General features: G+C 49.0%; 6 protein-coding genes across 6 annotated transcripts; 4 read left to right on the top strand and 2 right to left on the bottom strand.

Moving 5' to 3' along the window:
- Positions 1-924: 924 nt before the first annotated feature.
- H6S33_000651 (uncharacterized protein) lies at positions 925-2,548 on the top strand (the record flags this gene model as incomplete). The annotated part of the gene is made up of 3 exons (XM_044832052.1): positions 925-1,444; positions 1,525-1,822; positions 1,915-2,548. The coding sequence occupies 3 exons, from the start codon at positions 925-927 to the stop codon at positions 2,546-2,548; spliced, it is 1,452 nt and encodes a 483-aa protein (XP_044700210.1).
- Positions 2,549-6,347: 3,799 nt separating this feature from the next.
- Positions 6,348-11,078, top strand: H6S33_000650 (uncharacterized protein; the record flags this gene model as incomplete). Its single annotated transcript, XM_044832051.1, has 12 exons — positions 6,348-6,577; positions 6,636-6,736; positions 6,791-6,848; positions 6,933-7,186; positions 7,238-8,060; positions 8,112-8,475; positions 8,543-8,827; positions 8,885-9,400; positions 9,453-9,875; positions 9,938-10,317; positions 10,373-10,665; positions 10,723-11,078. The coding sequence occupies 12 exons, from the start codon at positions 6,348-6,350 to the stop codon at positions 11,076-11,078; spliced, it is 4,083 nt and encodes a 1,360-aa protein (XP_044700209.1).
- Positions 11,079-11,939: 861 nt separating this feature from the next.
- Positions 11,940-13,134, bottom strand: H6S33_000649 (uncharacterized protein; the record flags this gene model as incomplete). Its single annotated transcript, XM_044832049.1, has 4 exons — positions 11,940-12,521; positions 12,577-12,710; positions 12,819-12,918; positions 12,997-13,134. The coding sequence occupies 4 exons, from the start codon at positions 13,132-13,134 to the stop codon at positions 11,940-11,942; spliced, it is 954 nt and encodes a 317-aa protein (XP_044700208.1).
- Positions 13,135-13,761: 627 nt separating this feature from the next.
- On the top strand, positions 13,762-15,012 carry H6S33_000648 (uncharacterized protein; the record flags this gene model as incomplete). The annotated part of the gene is made up of 4 exons (XM_044832048.1): positions 13,762-13,961; positions 14,020-14,459; positions 14,529-14,617; positions 14,674-15,012. 4 exons carry the CDS (start codon positions 13,762-13,764, stop codon positions 15,010-15,012), a joined length of 1,068 nt encoding a protein of 355 aa, XP_044700207.1.
- A 225-nt stretch (positions 15,013-15,237) lies between these two features.
- H6S33_000647 (uncharacterized protein) lies at positions 15,238-15,744 on the bottom strand (the record flags this gene model as incomplete). Its single annotated transcript, XM_044832047.1, has 4 exons — positions 15,238-15,310; positions 15,370-15,448; positions 15,525-15,590; positions 15,669-15,744. 4 exons carry the CDS (start codon positions 15,742-15,744, stop codon positions 15,238-15,240), a joined length of 294 nt encoding a protein of 97 aa, XP_044700206.1.
- Positions 15,745-16,575: 831 nt separating this feature from the next.
- H6S33_000646 (uncharacterized protein) lies at positions 16,576-18,516 on the top strand (the record flags this gene model as incomplete). Its single annotated transcript, XM_044832046.1, has 7 exons — positions 16,576-16,714; positions 16,789-16,893; positions 16,975-17,071; positions 17,169-17,297; positions 17,367-17,542; positions 17,602-17,726; positions 17,782-18,516. The coding sequence occupies 7 exons, from the start codon at positions 16,576-16,578 to the stop codon at positions 18,514-18,516; spliced, it is 1,506 nt and encodes a 501-aa protein (XP_044700205.1).
- Between the last annotated feature and the right edge of the window lie 843 nt (positions 18,517-19,359).

Here is a 19,359-nt window from a genome sequence, read left to right as displayed (position 1 = left end):
ACACAGAGTTTGTATCAGCTTTGTCAAAGCCATCAACATTTTCCTTCGGAATGCTGGAAAGGTTCTGCCTGCTAGGTAGTGTAGGTACAGTACATGTAGGCTGTAGCTACGCACTCTCGGATGGAAATACGACTCCACACTAGTCCAGGTAATACGCATGATGACGTAAAGATGATACCTACGAACGAGAAAGAAGCTTAAATACAAGCCTTATGCCAGTGAGCGGTAACTCGGCAACCCTGCAGGGCGCCGGGCGGATATGTCAACTCCCGTAGGTATTCTACATGATTGATCACTTCAACGTCCAAGATCGAGAGGTTTCATACCTTCTCTTTCTTTGTATTTCCTTTACAGGGCTTTCTTCTTCTATTCTTATCAAGGCCAAATAACGCAACGCCAAGTCAGAAAATAAACACTCAACCGCAGACACAGCCGGCCTGCAGAACTCCTTCAAGCCTCACTATGCGACAAATATTTACCTAGATCACTTCAAAGAATAGTACATGTAGTTGAATAATTGGACGGAAACAAGGTCCTCTAATAAACGCACCCGCCTGCCCAGCCAAATTAACCCCTGACCCGTCATGGCGATCCTCCTGGGTCCAGGAGCTGCGGGACGTCAGGTGGTAGCCGAACTTGAAATATCTGATATGGCAAACTCCCAGACTCGTGTTGTGCTCAAACAGATCCAGTACTCAGTGCCGCTACTTGTTCAGCCTTCACCTTACAGGCTCTCCTCCAGCTGACAGGCAACAATAGAATTGCATGTGCAATATTACCACACACTCCTCCAAGCCTCATCCTCCTCACTATTCTGACTCCGCTTCTCAGAAATACGTGACGAATTCCAGCCCCACCACAATTTATAACAGTCATCTTCTCTAACTGTATTATATTAGCTGTGCATATAAGAAGCCGATCACGATGGCCAGGATGGCGTGCCCCCCCGTCCTCCCTCTCTACAAACCCCGCGAGCTCTTCTCGATGCCGGTCTCCTATCTCCCCTCACAGATCGACGGCGGCGCGTCTTCCACGCCCTTGAACTTCCGCGACTCGCCGTTCAAGCTGCTCTGGGCGGATATCAAGCTTGTCGCGAGTTTACTGCTATGGGTGCCGCATATATTTATGCCCATACGCTCGACAAACAAGTACTCGGAGCTGTACATGAGTCGCGGGAATATGCGCGATCTATTTATTCATTGTGTTTTGGGTGTGTTGGGAATCATATTCTTGATTGTTGCGGTACCGTTGGCTATTGCGGCGCCCGGGGGTGCATTTTTGCTCTTTGTGGGGTTATATTATGGCATAGTGTGGATATTGTGCATAACGTTGAGAGGACCACGGGTCGTCCATAGCAAGTTTAATTTGGACGGCTATGCAGTCAAGCCCGAAGAGAACTGGGTCTTTATAAATGGTGTGGCTGCAGGCGAACACTGGTTGCAAGGTTGGTTTTTTCTCGGAGTTGTAGGGGGTGGTTGAAATAATTTGGGAAGGGTTGATCTAATATGAATATATCCTCATCAGAAAACATCGACATGCTCAGCTCAATATTCAAACGGCCCGTGGTTGGCGTGCATAACCAGACGTACGGCACAGTGTTCGACCTTATGGAATGTCTCGTCCAGCGGTGTTTTTCATACTCCACCGAAGACACCCGTATTATCTACCGGCATCTCAAAGGCGTGCTGATGAACCGTGAGATCACCAAAGTCGTAGTGGTAGCGCACTCGCAGGGGGGCATCATTCTCTCCACGGCACTGGACAGCTTGTTTGCCGATGTTCCGAGCGACGCATTTGACAAGTTGGAGATCTATACTTTTGGGTATGTGTCTCACCTTCCCCCGTTGTGCACGTGTGCATGCTGTGCTGTGATGTACATGTACGCAATGCTGATCCGTGCATGCCACATACCAGCTGTGCCGCTAATCACTTCAACAATCCCGTCCGCTACGTTCTCGACTCTAGCGCTACTTCCTCTGAATACTCCACTAGCGTCAGTTCCTTCGCCACAGACTCGCAAACTACCTCCCCTGGCCCCCCCAGAGAGGAGAGATTAATCCGCCACATTGAGCACTACGCCAATGAACACGACTTTGTTGCCCTCTTTGGCGTGCTCCACTTCACGCGCGACAAGCTGTCAAACAGGTTTGTGGGGAAGGTGTTTGAGAACAAAGGGCATGGCGGCCATCTCATGAACCAGCACTACCTCGACCGCATGTTTGTAGACGAGGCGAGCGGGTTCTTGGATCAGGTGGTGGAGATCGACGAGAATACTGCTATACAGCGTGAGGAGGAGGCCGATCTGGAAGGTGCTTTGAATAGGACTGAGGTGGAGGCGAGAGCGACGCATGGAGAGAGTATGGCACACGGCACAGCGGAAGCTGCGGGGGTTAAAATAGATGCCTCAAGGTCTATGGGGACCTTGGGGACTGGACAGACGAGGGGCACGATGGATGCTAGAAGGAGCGTGGAGAGACAAAGAGGGAAGACGGTGAGGGACTTGAGTAGGTTGTGGAGATATAAGGATGGCAACTCACCACAGGATTGAAAGGACTAGATTATATATCACATTTGTATATAGGGCGTTAATAGTCGTCATGGTTGTAGGAGTTTTGAATGGTTAGTATTAATATAGATGAGCTTAGATAATGACGTTTCTTATGATAACCTTTCGTCGATGTAATGTCAGACATACCATTCCCAATGCGTCTTCTCATGTGTGACGACGTTCGAGAATTCCTATAAAATAAGATGGTCTACTTCGAAACTAAGATTTAGTACTTAAGACCTATCATAGGTGTGTAGTGTACGGAACAAACCCAAGCAGGATTTGTTTGTCACAGTAGATCCTAGTCATAATCTATCACTCGACACCTACATGTATTCAAACAACATATAAATGATAAACCGCTGGTACGTACCTGCTATGAGGACCCATTTTTCCATTTAAAAGTGACTACAATACCAAAGAAGAGGATGTATGTAGTATGTGCTGTAATAATACGGAACTCTGCAAATCTCCGAACAAGTCAGAATACAAACTACTATACCGTAGCAATACCGCAATTAACCATGTGGCATTGATCTTCCAGGTCAGGTGCTGGATTCCTGCTTTTTGAGTACTTTAGTATACCACTTTTATGGATTCAGCACGTAACACATGAATATATGCATGTGATTTTGAGCTTTTCACCCCGCCCGGAATCTCAGGACTGGTAAACCGGTCATGGGAGATCACTCGGAAAACATGCAAATCAATTTGGAACATCCTCTTGTTAAAGTGATTCCCACCAACCAATCATTTATATCCTCCGTTAATAGCGTGGAGAAGTAGGCGGTGGCTGGATTTGCTTGTCCGAGTCCAGGAGAGCATGGCGCCAGACGTAGTAAAGCGATACTGCAAGTTCCTCGGGGTCTATGGCTCGCGGGGTGGCTCGACCATACTATATCTCTTCCTTTAGACTATGAGCTGGCTTTTCTTCTAGGCCAATTTCCCAATAGTGATGGGCACGAGACAAGACGAGACCAGACTTCGCCAAGTCTCTCCTCGTCTTGTATTCTTTCGACGGAGTCTTGAAAGTCTCGAGACAATGGTCTAGTCTCGTCAAAGTCTCAAGACTTTTCGTCATGTGACCATGGGGCTGGGGAAACGTAGAAATTATGCTATTCAATGCAAATAAAGGTCAATTCTTCTTCATTTTCGTTTTCTCTTTTTTCGTTCTCGTTTTTGGGCTGGGACTTGAACATTTATTTAGGTGAGGAATAAAAGTCAAAAAGGTCTCGGGAATTATCTCGGGACTTCCGGATCTGGTCATGTCTCGTCTCGTCTTGTCAGTCCCTAGGTCTCGTCTCGTCTTGTCAGTCCCTAGGTCTCGTCTCGTCTTGCTAAAAGTCTCGAGAATTCGTCTTGAGACAACTTGTCTCGTGCCCATCACTATTTCCCAACCCTCTAAGCCGGACAAAGCAATGGGTGGACGAGTACAAATCGTGCAAATTATGTACGATAATCGGTCACTCATGCCGCGCAGTATGTTGGCAGTACCTCGGTGTGGTGTGTGTCTAGATGGATGTGATGTTTTGACCCGGGGAAGTAAGCCGAATGTACATGAGTAAGATGGGAGTGATCCACGTTCATACTACGTAGCTGATCATAAAATTCTGGCCTCGCCCCTTGATTATGCTTTGGTTTCATCCGACCAGAGAACGAAGGTATCATGTAGTCCGCTGCTTCTTCAATTTCCTGGTTTCGAAAACCATTTATCGTGGATGATGACTACACAAGTATGCGCTCATCTTTATGAGCGATATTTTCTCCTACCTACTGAGTGGGGTACGTCGTGAGGCCGGGGATGCTTACCATTGTGCCGTATTAAGGTATTGGGAATGTGCTGTAGTGGGGTAAGTGATGCAAGCGGAGTTGCAGATACGTTGGGCGTGTGTAGATAGAAGCAGACTGTAGGAGAAAGTCAGTCATACAGCCCGTCCAGAGAGCTCACATACTACTAGTACGTCTAGTACTACATGTAAGCATCAGGCATTGCGGTGCTAAGCTAGCGCGGAACCCGAAGCAAAGACCATAGATTCAAAAGCCCAAAACACGGCCTGTAATTTTGTGGTAAGAGCAGCCTAGTGGTTAAGATACTTTCGTATCTCACACTTTGAGTCTAACCGACCGGACTGGGAAAGAGTATGGTAACTCGGCGACTAGTACCGATGATGGGAGGTTAGCAGTTCGATTCCCGACCCCCTCAACCTTGGATTGGGACCCTTGGATGAGAAGAAAGCAGCCTGGCGAGCGTAAGTCTTTTGTCGGGCGGATTAACTATAGTTTTTTAAAATAGAAAATGTCCCGCTCGGCTGAGAAGAAGCAGCGAATAAGAAACATAATTGAGATAAAATAAAAACATACCAAGTAAGGGTTTTAGACCACACCCTAGTCTCGTACCCATCCCCTACGAGTAGGTCGCTGCTAACCGACACCCTTCCTAGTTCCCTCTTATATATCGTCTCTATTATGTACCCACCAAAAAAGATCGCTTGCCAGCTATATAATAAGCTCTAGTAATGAATATTCTCTAACCCAACCGTCAATACAGTGGTATGCATGATGCCGCAAGGGAGGATCTTTGTGATGCAGAGCTGGTACATTCACTGGATGGGCACGTTCACTTAATGGCGATATCTCTTTCTTGGGGCAGACACCTTTTATTTTCTGTCAGCTAATTAGAGAAACATAAAAGGAATCTCAACGCAAGAGCTTCAATCAGAGGATGCAAAAGCCAGTACATGTAATTCTATACGAAAATAGAAACTAGGCTACATCGTTCGGATACCAGTTCCAGCTATTGAGTTCAAGCTTTTGGGGGTATGTAGGCATGCACATGGCTATGTACTCGTAGCTATATCTTATATCGATATATGTCAGTAACAGGTCCAACTACCAAGTCTTAAGATATTTATTTCACAGAATGTAATAGTAATAACAACCCCACGGCCCTCTTAGTCCTAAAGGAGGGGCCCTGCCCATTGAACGTTCTTTCGTTGGGGCAGGTATCGGAATACACTAAGGTATAAAGTAGTGTGGAGTTTATTAATATGTATTGTTTCGGGATTCGAAGATTTGAGTCTATATCATTGAATCAGTATGGACAGGGCGGAGTGGTAGTTATCAAGGTCTTAGAATAGCTTTGAGAATTTCATTTACTCCCTGCCGTTTTTGATATAATCACTTTCATATTTGGATTTTAGTATATATATTCGATTGTTTCCTGCGCGTCGGATGAAGCATTTCGTCGCGTGGGATGCGTGTTTTATTGATTGATTGGTAACGAATATTGTGTATTGAAGATGATATTGATGGCCGGAGAGGTGCTGTGAACGCATATTCGCTTTGAGCCCTCTCTTCCCCACCTTATCTGGGATTATTTACCTACAAGTACGTTTACTGTCTGCAGCTAGAGTTGGCCAGCGAAAAGGCCTCCGAACCGCCCGGCCAGTTGATGTCGAAATTGAAATGTAGATCAGGCTGTTTATAACGATTATTATTAGTCCTTCGGAAGTAATTCATGAGTGGGGATTAGCATGTATATAATAGTAAATTATTTGTGTTCTGTACCAGTCTGTTTGGATCTTGGCGTCGTGTATATCATGTTCTATCACTCGGGCCTTGGAAGTATGTGTTCATATCACGTGACTGCCAAGCACCTCGAAGACATGTATTGCAACTTTATGAAAACAACAGCCGCAAGCTCTCACTCCTGCGTGATTTCACCGATTTTCCGACACCCTGCAAACCCACAAATTCACGAAAAGAAAACCCTGATCTTCGCGTCCTCAGTAATAAGATAATGGTCAAGGTCGACAAGCAAGCTGCAGGTTTCGATGAAGGACGCCCGACGGTCGCAGATCTCTATGGTGACAATCCATTCGCGCAAGCTGCCAAACAGCACTGGTTAAAGGAGAAGCCGTCAAAATTTAGGCCAGATGCCTTGAAGACGGAATTCTATGATGTATTGGAGAAGGATGGGTTTCGATTTAGGTCTTTATTGATCTTGGAGAATCTACAGTTCTTGGAAAAGTCCGTCGTGCTCTCTGCTGTCTGAGGAAATAGTTGTTGACGTCTGTGCTACGAATAGGTTCCTGTGGCCCAATTTCTCGGAAGATTCCTCGAATTTTCATATCATCTTGATCGCGTTGATGGTAAACGTGAAGCGGAGAGAGAATCTGGGGATCTGGGGTAAGAATCGAGAAGTACGTGATGGATTGTTAAAATGCTGATTGAGTGGACTAGATCACATCTCCGGATCGCCCGAGAACTTCTCAACCCTGTTTCGCCGTATTCTGTCCATGTGCATTGATTACAGCCTTTCACTCTCTATCCGAACCCATCTACTGACATTCATTGTCACATCATTCCAATCATTGGACAGCAGTCTCGTACGGAAGGAATGTGCACCGTTGGTCTCGATAGGAATATGGCACAATCTATCTACCGAGGAAATCCGGGAGGCACGATTCGACAAATATCCCCAAACAAAGAAAGCCTGGAGAGCAGCTAAGAAACGTTATGAAGCATCGGATGATAGTACTCAGGCAAGATTAAGGTTCGAGAGGATGTGGCTTTTCCAGATGATGTTAGATTTTCTGAACCTCATGTGGAAGCCTGTAGAGGGAGATGATCTAAAACGTTTTTACGCCCATTCAAAGCGTAATATTTATCGAGCTAACTGAGATTTAGAGACTTTGACTTATTGCGAACGCTTTATCGAGCTTCTTACCGACCTCGAATCTCAGCTCCCCACAAGGCGCTATGTCAACTTTTTGGTTAAAGATCTTCACATCCTTACCGCCATTAAATTGTCACCTTTTTATGCTGGTTCGGAAAACGGCCTTTTCCGAGATCTCTATGCTCTCCTTGCTCATTATGTCAATTTTTCAATTGACGACCATTCTGGTCTCCAACTTTCCCAACAAGAATCACGACAAAATCATAATTCAGACCTCGCGAAACTTCAGAGAACAGCTTTCAAGCATTTCAAAGACAAGCTAACCATTCTTGCTCTTGCCAATTACGGAAGTATAGGACAAAGGGATGAGCTTGCGACCCATCTTACAGAACTAGACGACGAAGAAGTTGCGAGATTGTGTCAATTGCTTGGATTACGAACAGACTACCCCAAAAATGTAGCTGTACCTGTAGATCGTGTATTCTTGACAGAAGCACTGCTCGCTGTTCATGAGAGGAGAAAGACCTTCCAAGAACAGGCTAAAGAGCTTCCTGTGCTGCCGAACCAGAACACTCTTTTTGAGTCGTCTCTTCTCCGAAACGAGTACTACGACGGGTCTCGACCTCTAGCAATCCCGAAACTCAATCTCCAATACTTGACCGTGGGCGACTTCTTGTGGAGATCTTTTATCCTTTACCGATGCGAGGCATTCTTTGCAATCCGAAGGGATATCGAGGACTCATTACACCGGTTACAGCCTAAACTCCAATACCCAAGCATGCAAACCCAGTTTCATGGATTCTCCAAGATGGCGCTTTTGATCAGCAGGCCTTCGTACGTATGCGCCCCTCGTTTTGGCTGATTCCGAGACACTAATGGTCCCAGAATCCTCGAGACTGCACCCCCCCGTGTCGGTGAAGAAAAGCCGGCTTATGTTCGCGCGGAGATTAGTATTGATCTCAGCCGACTTTCTGATGAAGTTCGCCGTGACTGGGAAACCCTGCGACAAGATGATGTTGTTTTTCTCCTCGCGGTGAAGGGTATTGATGAGGGTGATAAGATGATCACTAATGGCGGGTCAGAAAAACTGAGCACTGCAGAGAAGTTCGGAATTAAGTGTTTGAGAGCCGCAGAAGTTATGCAAGTGCTCGACCAGGACGGAAGACAGTTGAGGAGTGGTGAGGGGCAAGTCAGGAGATCAGGTGGAAGATGTAGGTTGCACGTCAAACTAGACACGGAGATGTATAGGGTATGTGCACTACTATATTGACGCGTAATGGTGTTTCAGGGGAAATTACTAATGCACTTTACCCCAGATTGATGCGGATCATATCAAGGCTGGCAAACCGGACGTCTATGACTCCATTAATGTATTAATCAAGAGAAAGGGCAGGGAGAATAACTTCAAGCCGGTACTGGAGTCGATCCAGGAGCTTACGCAAGCGGACATTCCCATGCCACTTTGGCTGCAGGAGGTCTTCTTGGGATATGGAGACCCAGCTGGTGCGAACTACACTAAGCTTCCAAACCGTCCCAAGACCCTTGATTTCCGTGACACATTCGTTGATTGGCAACACCTATTGGAAAGCTTCTCGGGAATGGTGTGTTCCCCTATCTCTCATATATTGTCGATATTATTGATGCTAATGATATTACAGAACCTTCAACCAAAAGAAGGCACCGAGGAAGGATGTAGTCCTCCATATGTCCTCTCGGATAAGCCATCCCAGGAACAGTCTAGGCCCGTAGCTAAGAAACGTAGAAGAGAAATTATGGAGACTGTTGAAAATGATGCCCTTGAAGTTTCAACATATAAACTCCCGAACATGGGGCCTTACCCTGTTGACAAGCCGCGCACCAACCACATCAAGTTTACCCCGGCACAGGTTGAAGCAATTAGATCTGGAACCAATCCCGGTCTTACCGTCATCGTCGGGCCTCCTGGCACTGGTAAAACTGATGTTGCTACTCAAATTATTAGTAATCTTTACCACAACTTCCCGACGCAGAGGACACTGTTGATTGCACACAGTAACCAAGCGCTGAACCAGTTGTTTGAGAAGATTACTGCTTTAAACATTGATGAGAGGCATCTGTTGAGACTGGGTCATGGTGAGGAGGATTTGAAAACGGATACTAATTATAGTAAGCAAGGCAGAGTGGAATCGTTTATGGTGAGCTTAGCATATGTTCTATATTATCTTTCGGCTTCTAACATTTTCTCAGGATAATCGTGTTCGATTACTCGCTGAAGTAGACCGATTGGCGCTTTGTATGGGTGCCCCGGGTGCCCACGGTGATTCATGTGAGACTGCAGGCTACTTCAACCTCGTTTACATTCTACCAGCCTGGGAGAAATTTCAAGAAGACATTTCCGGTGATGACATAACCTCTGAAAAGATCTACGATGCCTTCCCTTTCCACAGCTACTTCTCCAATGCCCCCGAAAAGATGTTCCCAGACAATGCAACCGCCGAGGAAATGATCGAGATTGCGGAGGGCGGGTATAGACATATCTCAAGGTTGTTCTCAGAGTTAGAGGAGATCAGACCTTTTGAGCTATTGAGGACTGCCAGGGATAGGCAGAATTATCTGCTTACTAAGGAGGCGAGGATTGTTGCTATGACTTCGACCCATGCGGCTATGAAGGTGGGTTTTATTGCCCCGGGCCGCCAGACATCTGTATCCATGTTCTAACAGTTCCTTTGCAGCGTGGTGACATTGTCAAGCTAGGCTTCCACTATGATAACGTAGTGATGGAGGAAGCCGCACAGATCACTGAAGTGGAGACGTTCATCCCCCTAGCCCTTCAAGCTCCTAGAGATGGGGAGCTACCTTTGCAGAGAGTTGTGCTATGTGGTGATCATTATCAAAATTCCCCCATTGTTCAGAATATTGCGTTCCGTCAGTACGCAAACCTGGAACAGAGTCTTTTTGCCAGACTGGTTAGACTGGGTGTACCCACAGTGAACCTTGACCAACAGGGTCGTGCGCGCCCAAGTATTGCACAGTTGTACAATTGGCGTTATCGTAACCTTGGAAACCTTCCATTGCTGGATCAAGAGCCGGAATATCAGACTGCAAATGCTGGGTATGTTTATTGCCCCTTTCGATTTGTTTTGTGCAAAGTTACTCATACCTTCCAGGTTTCAACACGAATTTCAATTCATCAATGTCGAGGACTATAAAGGCCAAGGGGAACAGGAACCTGTACCCCATTTCATTCAGAATCTCGGGGAAGCAGAATACGCGGTCGCTGTGTACCAGTACATGCGTCTTTTGGGCTACCCTGCTGAGAAGATCACTATTCTCACAACATATGTGGGGCAGAGAGCACTCATCAGGGATGTTTTGAATCGCCGCTGCGCACGTAGTCCTCTGTTTGGCCTTCCAGCCGCACTCACTACCGTCGATAAATACCAGGGCGAGCAGAATGACTGTAAGTTCTCTAGCGCGCAGGATGCTTCCCCCCCACAGTTTACTAACAGATACGCAGACGTTATCCTCTCGTTGGTACGCACAAAGCGTGTCGGATATCTCCGTGACATCCGTCGCATGACCGTCGCTCTTTCCCGTGCACGTTTAGGGCTCTACATCCTCGGAAGACGCCAAGTTTTCGAATCCTGCTACGAACTCTCCGAGGCCTTCAACAGGCTCCTCGAGAACAAAAGTGACAAGCTTCAGCTCGTCACGGGCGAAATGTGGCCAGCTACCCGAAAGCCTGAAGACGATGTCGAAGCGGTAGAGATGTCGAATGTGGAGCATATCGGGCAGTATGTGTATGAGATGACGACGACAAAGGTGGAGAGCATGAAGGCCGCAAGAGGGGGCATTATAAATAGAAAGTTGTAGAGTGTGTATATTGGGGGTATACGTATATGCAGGATGTAACGATACAAAATGTGATGAGTTTTCGATACCAGTGTATAATATAACTTAGAAAAATGAAGGTCTGATGATTATTGATGATGCTGAAATTCTTGAGTCTGCACTGGTCTGGGGATAATGACGGCCTAGCATAATAGTTGGCTGAGGTTATGTAGGTTTCATGTGCTGCTGATTCGGCGACGTTGTGGGACATATTATCGGACATATTATCGGTTTAGGTGTTGAAACACGTTGAATACACTAAGGTATAGGTGTTAGCTTTATGACCTATTATAAGTTAAGCTGCATTCGACCATCATCCTTCCATCCTCCTATCAGAGAGCAAGAATCTTGCTGTTATTCTTGCTCTCTAAGAGCCTGAAAATTTTCTATCAATGGAAATCCATTACCTACACTATCGGAATCAAAATAATGAGATTAAACAGCTAAGATTCTCTCCCTACAAAGCGATTACTGAGATGTGTGACACCATCACTAACCCTAGCCTAGAGCTTACGGGCATTTATAGCCATAAGACATCTTTGGTAATTTAACCTACATTGATACAGCTTTACTCGCTGTAGTGCAGCGGATATTGGCTCTTTAATACGGGGATTCAAGGCTTCGGACATGCTCTGGGGAGTTTTTATCTGTTTTCTCTATCATTGACCCTTTTTTCTAAATATAAAGCGTTGCATCACAAGATCTCACACGACTACGATTCGCATATTAGACGGCCTATCTATACCTCGGTATCGTTATTACCATGTTGTTTCCAGAACGGCTCTTTATAACCCCCTCTCCGCTATCTACACCCCACCATACCATTACCCGCCTTCAAAACAGCTAATAGTCATAAAATCCCTTCCCAGACTTCTTCCCCAGCCAACCGGCATCCACCATCCTCCCCAGCATCACCGCCGGCCTATACTTCGAGTCTCCTGTCTCATCTGCCAGCACCTTCATGATCGCTAAACACGTATCCAGGCCAATAAAATCCGCCAACCTCAGCGGGCCCATCGGCACTCCCGTACCGTTCTTCATAATACCGTCAATATCATCACGCGTGGCTACGCCGGTCTCGAGACACATGACCGCCTCGTTGATGTACGGCATGAGGATGCGATTCGCGATGAAGCCGGGGGTGTCGCGGGACGTGGAGGGCGTCTTGCCCATTGCGGTGACGAAGGCGAGGGCGCGGGAGAGGGTTTCGGGGGAGGTTTGCAGCGCGGTGATGATTTCGACGCCGGGTTGGATGGGTACGGGGTTCATGAAGTGGGTGCTGAGGACGCGGTGGGCAGCGGCGGGGCCGGCGGCGGCGGCGAGCTTGGTGATTGAGAGGCTAGAGGTGTTGGTGGCGAGGATGGCGTCGGGAGGCGTGAGAGCGGGGAGGCGGGAGAAGATGTCGAGTTTTAGGGAGAGGATTTCCTGGAAAGGGTTGTTAGTGGGGTGCCGGGGAGGAGCGGAGGAGGGAGGGAGGTACAGGGACGGCTTCGATAATGAAGTCGGAGTCGTGTAGCGCGGAGAGGTCTGTGGATGTTGTGATACGGGATTTGACCTCGGAGGCGACGGAGGCAGTGATGCGGGACTTTTTGATGTCTTTTTCGAGGAGGGTGTCTGGTGCGTGTTAGCTCCTCTCTTCTTCTCTTCTCCCCAACTCTGAATATAAAGTCCGGGTATATGGAACATAATTCCAATGCCAATAGACAAGGTCTGGCTACTAACTCATAAAGTCGAGCGACTTCTGGATCGACGCTGGATTGCTGTCGATAATGGTGACGGGCACCTCGGCCACCTTTGCAGCTACGAGTGCAATTCCGAGACCCTGAATAGTACAGCAACTGTCAGCTTCAATCTTCCCCCCAAATATCCAAATTTCAAACGGAGGTTATAGAGTCAATACCATCTGGCCAGCACCAATAACTCCAAGCCTCTTCACACCGTGCGCCGCCTCAGCAGCAGCAGTCGACACGGAAAACAGCCGTGCTGTAGGCCTGACGAGCACAGAGCTAGCAGTACGCGGTACCAGTTTTCTAAACATTGCTGCAAATGGGGGTATATATAATAAGGACAATTAGTATTCCGGGGAGTTTTGGTTCGTCGTGGAGGTCGTGATAGTTATGGCTGGAGTGCTAGCTACGGAGGTGCTCTGTGGAGGTTGCCGAACGCACCGGCTGGGCGCGGCTGTCACATGCCAGACAATGCCAGACGCACATGTGGTCATGCTGCAGATTGTGGAATGGCCAGTGATGAGGTGAACTGTGGAGTGTATATCTGGGACCTGGTCAATGATTGCGGGTGCAGGCGAGAGAAAGAGAGAGAGGTTCAGTGGTGAGTGATTCCTCGTGATGCGTGGGAGCGGTGAGTGATGCGCGGTGACCGGCTCGGCGGGGCTGAGTGAGCGGTTGTGATGCGGGTGCGGCGGGTCTGCGAGGAATTAATTTCCAGTCTTGTGTAAAGCGCTTGAAGACTTAAGAGACTGATTAATGCTATATATAGATTCCAGATAGTCGAGATATCTACTCTATCCCCTTCTGATATTTATTGTGTTCCCTTCTCATAGCTGAGATATTCACTTCCGTTGTGCAAACCCTGGACGGAGCTAGTCTTGCATCACTTCACGCCCGACCGGAGAAATGCTTCCTAGGCTTGGAGTGCTGCAAGGTCAATGATCCGCTGCCACAAAACGCTGAGTCGTTTGCCCACCGCACTGACGCCCGGCGCCATTGCGCATCGAAAACAGTCATTCCCCTCCATAACTATCCCTGCGCCGATCCCCCGCAACCCCACCACCGCTGCCGCCATTCACAGCACCGCAAACTCAGCACTCCACACCGCGCCCGCTCTCCTCCGCATGGCAAACTCAAAGTGCCACTCCTCCCCCCCCCCCCCCTCTCCTCCTTACTCACTAACACTCCCCACGTAGGTTTGAGTACGTCCGCGCCTTCGAGCGCCCCGACCCCCTCCTCCCCAACACCTTCATCGTCATCCGCCTCGACGGCCGCTCCTTCCACTCCTTCAGCGCCCGCCATGCCTTCACAAAACCCAACGACATCCGCGCCCTCCACCTCATGAACGAGGCCGCCGCCGCCGTCGTCCGCGACCTCCCCGACATCGCGATAGCCTACGGCGTGTCAGACGAGTTCTCGTTCGTCCTTCGTCGCGAAACACAGCTGTTTGAGCGCAGAGAGGCAAAGCTGGTCACTACGGTGTGTAGTAGTTTTACGAGCTGGTATATGTTTTTGTGGCCGCAGTTCTTTCCAGAGACGCCGTTGGTGCCACCGTTGCCGTCGTTTGATGGCCGCGCGGTGTGTTATCCTACGCTCGGGAATGTGAGGGATTATTTGAGCTGGAGACAGGCGGATTGTAGGTTTTATTTTGCTTTGGGGTGAGGTAGGAGGGAGGAAGGAGAGAGGGCTGATTGTAGAGGTGTAGGTCATATTAACAACCTCTACAACACTACGTTCTGGGCGCTCGTGCAGCAGGGCGGAATGACGACGCAGGAGGCTGAGGAAGAACTCAAGGCATCACTCCCCCATACCATACAATACACACATCTTCTCTACTAACAAACCCACAGGGCACCTTCGCGAAAGACAAGAACGAGATCCTGTTCTCGCGCTTCAAGATCAACTACAACAACGAGCCCGAATTCTTCAAGAAAGGTAGCGTCATTTTTAGGGACTATACCGACGTTCTGCCCTCTCCTCCTCCCGCTTCCTCTTCCCCCGCCGCTACCACCACCACCACTGCCGAGGCACATGAGACAGCGACCACGGCGGTGCCAAGGGAAAAGTCAAAGACGCAGATCGAGAAGGAGAAGAAGCGCACGAAGAAGGCGCAGGTGGTGGTGGAGCATGTGGATATCATCCAGGATGTGTTTTGGGAGAAGAGGCCGTGGATACTGGGGGATCGATGACCGCCTGGGGGTTGTGGTGGGAGGGGATCAAATACTAGATTGGGGTGGGTAACAAAAGTTTATAGAGTTTATTGAATCACTTTCTTGAAGGCGTTTCAGCAGTGCGGGATAATGTTCTATTGATTCTATCTTCGTCTACAAAGTAAAGTATGCGGTGCGGGTATCATTCAAATACCAATGCCAATGTCTAACCTATCCATGTCTCAAACAGCAAGAGAATCACCTCTACTTCTTTATAAACTCCGGCGACAGCTGGTCCACAATATTGTTCTTATCCTCCCACGCAAGTTTCACATACCTTCGCACTCGTTAGCATTTCCTCACTATTATACACATCTAGGGCTGGGTAAGACTTACTTTGTATGACTCCCCCTCGCAAACACTTCTTCCTTCTCATTCCAGAACTTGATATTCGTGAACGCCAACGTCTTGCCAACTATCCCACCCCATCTCCTCTTCAGCTTCAAACCAAAACCAAAACCAACCAGCTAGTGGAGAAAGAGGAGACTTACATTTATCACACGTCACTTCCGCCCTCACCCTATTCCCCACCGGCCCACCAGACGCCAAATACGTGACTACCACAACCTTAGCTCTCCATCCAACCCAACATAACCCGTCCAACCCAACCCACAGGGGGAACCAGGGGGGTATACCATTAATATCCGTACTCACCCCCGTCGAATACAACCCCTTTGATGCCACGGCGAGCGAGCCGCCCAGGTCAACCATCGATGCGATAGTCCCACCGTGCAGGATTCCAAGTCTGTTCTTCACTGGGTGTGAGAGTCGCATTTACCCTACAAAAGGAAGGGGGGGGGGGGGTGGTACGGTGTGCTGTTTTTCAACGTTGAGCTCGAAGGAGACTTTTCCGGGTTCGGCGTGGGTGAGTTTTAGCTGTTTGTGTGAGGGTCAATGATCGTTGTGCTGGTATTGTAGAGGGAGGGGTGGGAGGGGTACGTTTTGGAGAAGTCTAGGTGGGTTGTTAGTAAGAGTACTCAATGGCTTTGGCTTTGAGTTTGGATAGAGGAGTTTGAGAGGGGGGTGTAGTTACCGTGGCTCTAATCCACTCGATTCAAGAAACGACATCCAGACCTATATATCAATCATTACCGGCGCGATAACGATAAGCAATTGTGCCCCCTCCCAAAATCCTCAAAAAAGACGATAAATCAAGAAGAAAACTAACAGAGCGGACAAACTTTAGCGCCGGTGTTGCAGCCATTGATCTTTTTTGTCGCAAAACTCAAAGCTTAAGTGGAGTTGAACGTGAAAGTATATACTCAAATTTAGGAAACGGGAGCTCTCCCGGCGAAACCTCGCATCCCCGGGTAACCGAGGTTGACATACACCAGGCACTAACCGCATGAATAAACGACTTGCTCGGAGAAAAGCAGTTACCCTACCTGCACGGGGAATGGTTTGCCTAGGTGTGAATAAACCAGTTACCCTGCCCTCGTTACCCTGCCCTAGCTCCCGGCCTGTCAATGACGGAATCGCATTCTTTTTTTTAAGCCTCAATTGCTCAATTAAACCGATCTCAGCATCTATCAACCCGCCGCAATGCTGTCCCGTGTCGGTGCGGCCAAGCGGTTTCTGCAGGCCGCGAGGAGCAACAAACATCTGAACGCCTTCATCTCGCTCAAGCCCGAGGAGACGCTTCTTGCGGAAGCTGCGTCTGTGGACTCCCGGTTGGGGACTTGTGAGTTGTTTCCCAGCAGAGCTCTACAAGATGCATGTTTGTGATAGTAAAGTAATATAATTGAATGTTCTTAGTGCAAAAGTCAGAACATAGCAGCATCGATGGCCGCATCATTGCCGTCAAGGACAATATCTGCACCACCGACCTCCCCACGACCTGCGCTTCAGAGATGCTACGAGGTTAGTCCAACTGCAATTGGCCCTGCGCAAGAGAGAAAGAAGAAAGACCGAGACTGAAGACCAGGCCCACACGGAACGCAGGCTACGTCTCACCCTACGAAGCCACGGTCGTCCAGAACCTGAAGCGCGCCGGCGCAATCATCATGGGCAAGACCAACATGGACGAGTTCGGCATGGGGTAAGTTCTCGTGCACCAACCTCAATCCCCCGCCTTGATAATATAGCTTCCGGATCTGATGCAGGGATAAGTAGATAACAAAGAAGCTCCCCTACAGATCCCACTCCATCTACTCCGCCTTCGGCGCCGTGGTTGGTCCCTCGCCGCCGGAGAGCCAGCATCCGAGATCGGCGGGCGGAAGCTCGGGCGGGAGTGCGGTCGCTGTGGCTATGGGCATGTGTGATGCGTATGCAGCCCCCCCCCCCCCCCTCTGCTTCCTTCTAGAGGGAATTGTAAGTTGAGATGCGGCGAACAGTGCGTTAGGAACAGATACCGGTGGATCAGTGCGGCTGCCTGCGTCGTACTGCGGGGTGGTGGGCTTCAAGCCATCGTACGGCATGCTCTCCCGGCTGGGGGTTGTGGCCTATGCAAACTCGCTGGACACCGTGGGGATCCTGGGGAAGGACGTGGAGAGCGTGAAGAATGTTTTCGGTATGTGAAGGCCCGATATCAAGGCTCTGGAGCTGTGTTTTTAACTCAAAGCGCTGCAGATGAGATCAACGAGCACGATCCCCGCGACCCCACCAGCCTTTCCGCCGAGACCCGCAAACGCCTGCGCGAGAATCTGTCGGAATCAAGCTACAGCAAAGAGTCTTTACGCATAGGAATCCCAGCGGTTTGTAGCACAATTGCTCGATAGATATACCGCTCCTTACTGATTCTCATACCAGGAATACAACGTCCACGAACTCACCCCCGCCGTGCGCGAAGCCTGGGAAACGGTCGCCCAAAAGCTCCTCTCGCTCGGCCACCAAATCACCAACATCTCCCTCCCGCACACCAAGCACTCCCTCTCCTCCTACTACGTCCTCGCGCCCGCCGAGGCCTCCTCCAACCTCGCCAAATACGACGGCGTGCGCTACGGCCACCGCTCCGACGCCGACCGCAGCACCCCCCCCGACAACATCCTCTTCGCACCCACCCGCCACACCGGCTTCGGCGCCGAGGTGCGCCGCCGCATCCTCATGGGCGCATACGCGCTCAGCTCCGAGGCCAAGGAAAACTACTTCATCCAGGCGCAGAAGGTGCGCGCGCTCGTGCAGAGGGACTTTGACCAGGCCTTTGTGCAGCCGAATTGGCTCAAGTGCGGCAAGGACAAGCGGGGGCCACCCGGGGGTGGCGGTCGCGTAGACGTGATTCTTGCGCCGTGCGCGCTGTCGACGGCGCCGTTGTTGAGCGATGTGAGGGGGCAGGCGTCGCCGCTGGATGCGTATGTGAATGATGTGTTGACGGTGCCGGCGAGCCTTGCGGGGGTGCCGGCGGTGAGTGTGCCGGTGTTTGTGGAGAGTGGGCAGAATCAGCAGAGGCGGCCGATTGGGATGCAGATTATGGCGCAGTTTGGGGATGAGAAGGTGTTGTGGGAGGCAGCGAAGATCTTGGAGGGGTTGGGGACTATCAAGGCCTAGGTACATGTAGGTAGGCAAGTACTTGGTAGGCGTAGGTTCTAATTAGACGGAAATGCAAGTAGAGGATTAGAAACAAGATCTTGTTGTTTTGAAGGCCCACTACTAGCCATTATTATTCGTGGTATATTTTATACTATTTGTGCCAATATGTACTCATATATATATTTCCATACGTCCTTGCCAACCCCCACCACGAATCATATGGGGTTGACTTGAGTCTAGGTTGAGGAAAAGATGGCACAAGAGGGAAAGAAGAAGGTCTCATAGTGTAGATGAGTTATGGAGAGCTGCCGTTGAGGAGTGGGAAGATATTCCCCAAGAGACCTTTGATGCCTAGCTGGGTTGATAGTATGTCAAAAAGGGTGGATCAGTTTTATAAAGCAAATAGGGGTCACACAACATGATAGTTGTTTTATATTTCATAGCTTTACTATCTACTTATGCTATATTTTTAATTTCATGTCTATTCGATCTGTGGTTGTTGAGGTATTCGCATTTTTATACTGGGTCGTGGTCTAGACACGGGTGTACTGTACGTCGATTCGACACCCCCCCATCAGCGAGTCTACACGGCGTAGTGATCCCCCATTTCGAGGACAAGAGAAAAAGAAGAAAAAAAGGTTGGAGGCGCGGGGAATCGAACCCCGGACCGCTTCTATGCTAAAGAAGCATTATACCACTAAACCACGCCCCCATGTTTATAAATACAAAACGTTTCACATTTATCACGACTGTAGTAAGCTTATGGCGAGGGATAGATCTGTCCTCACTTATGTATGCAGAAATTCTAGTAGTCCTGCTGATATCGACATCGTCCCCATAGTTTGGTCTTGCCGTAGCCAT

Source organism: Morchella sextelata (assembly GCF_020137385.1).
Source record: "Morchella sextelata strain SCLS chromosome Unknown scls_1, whole genome shotgun sequence".
In the NCBI taxonomy this organism is placed as follows: domain Eukaryota; kingdom Fungi; phylum Ascomycota; class Pezizomycetes; order Pezizales; family Morchellaceae; genus Morchella; species Morchella sextelata.
This window is presented reverse-complemented; position numbering and strand designations above follow the sequence as displayed.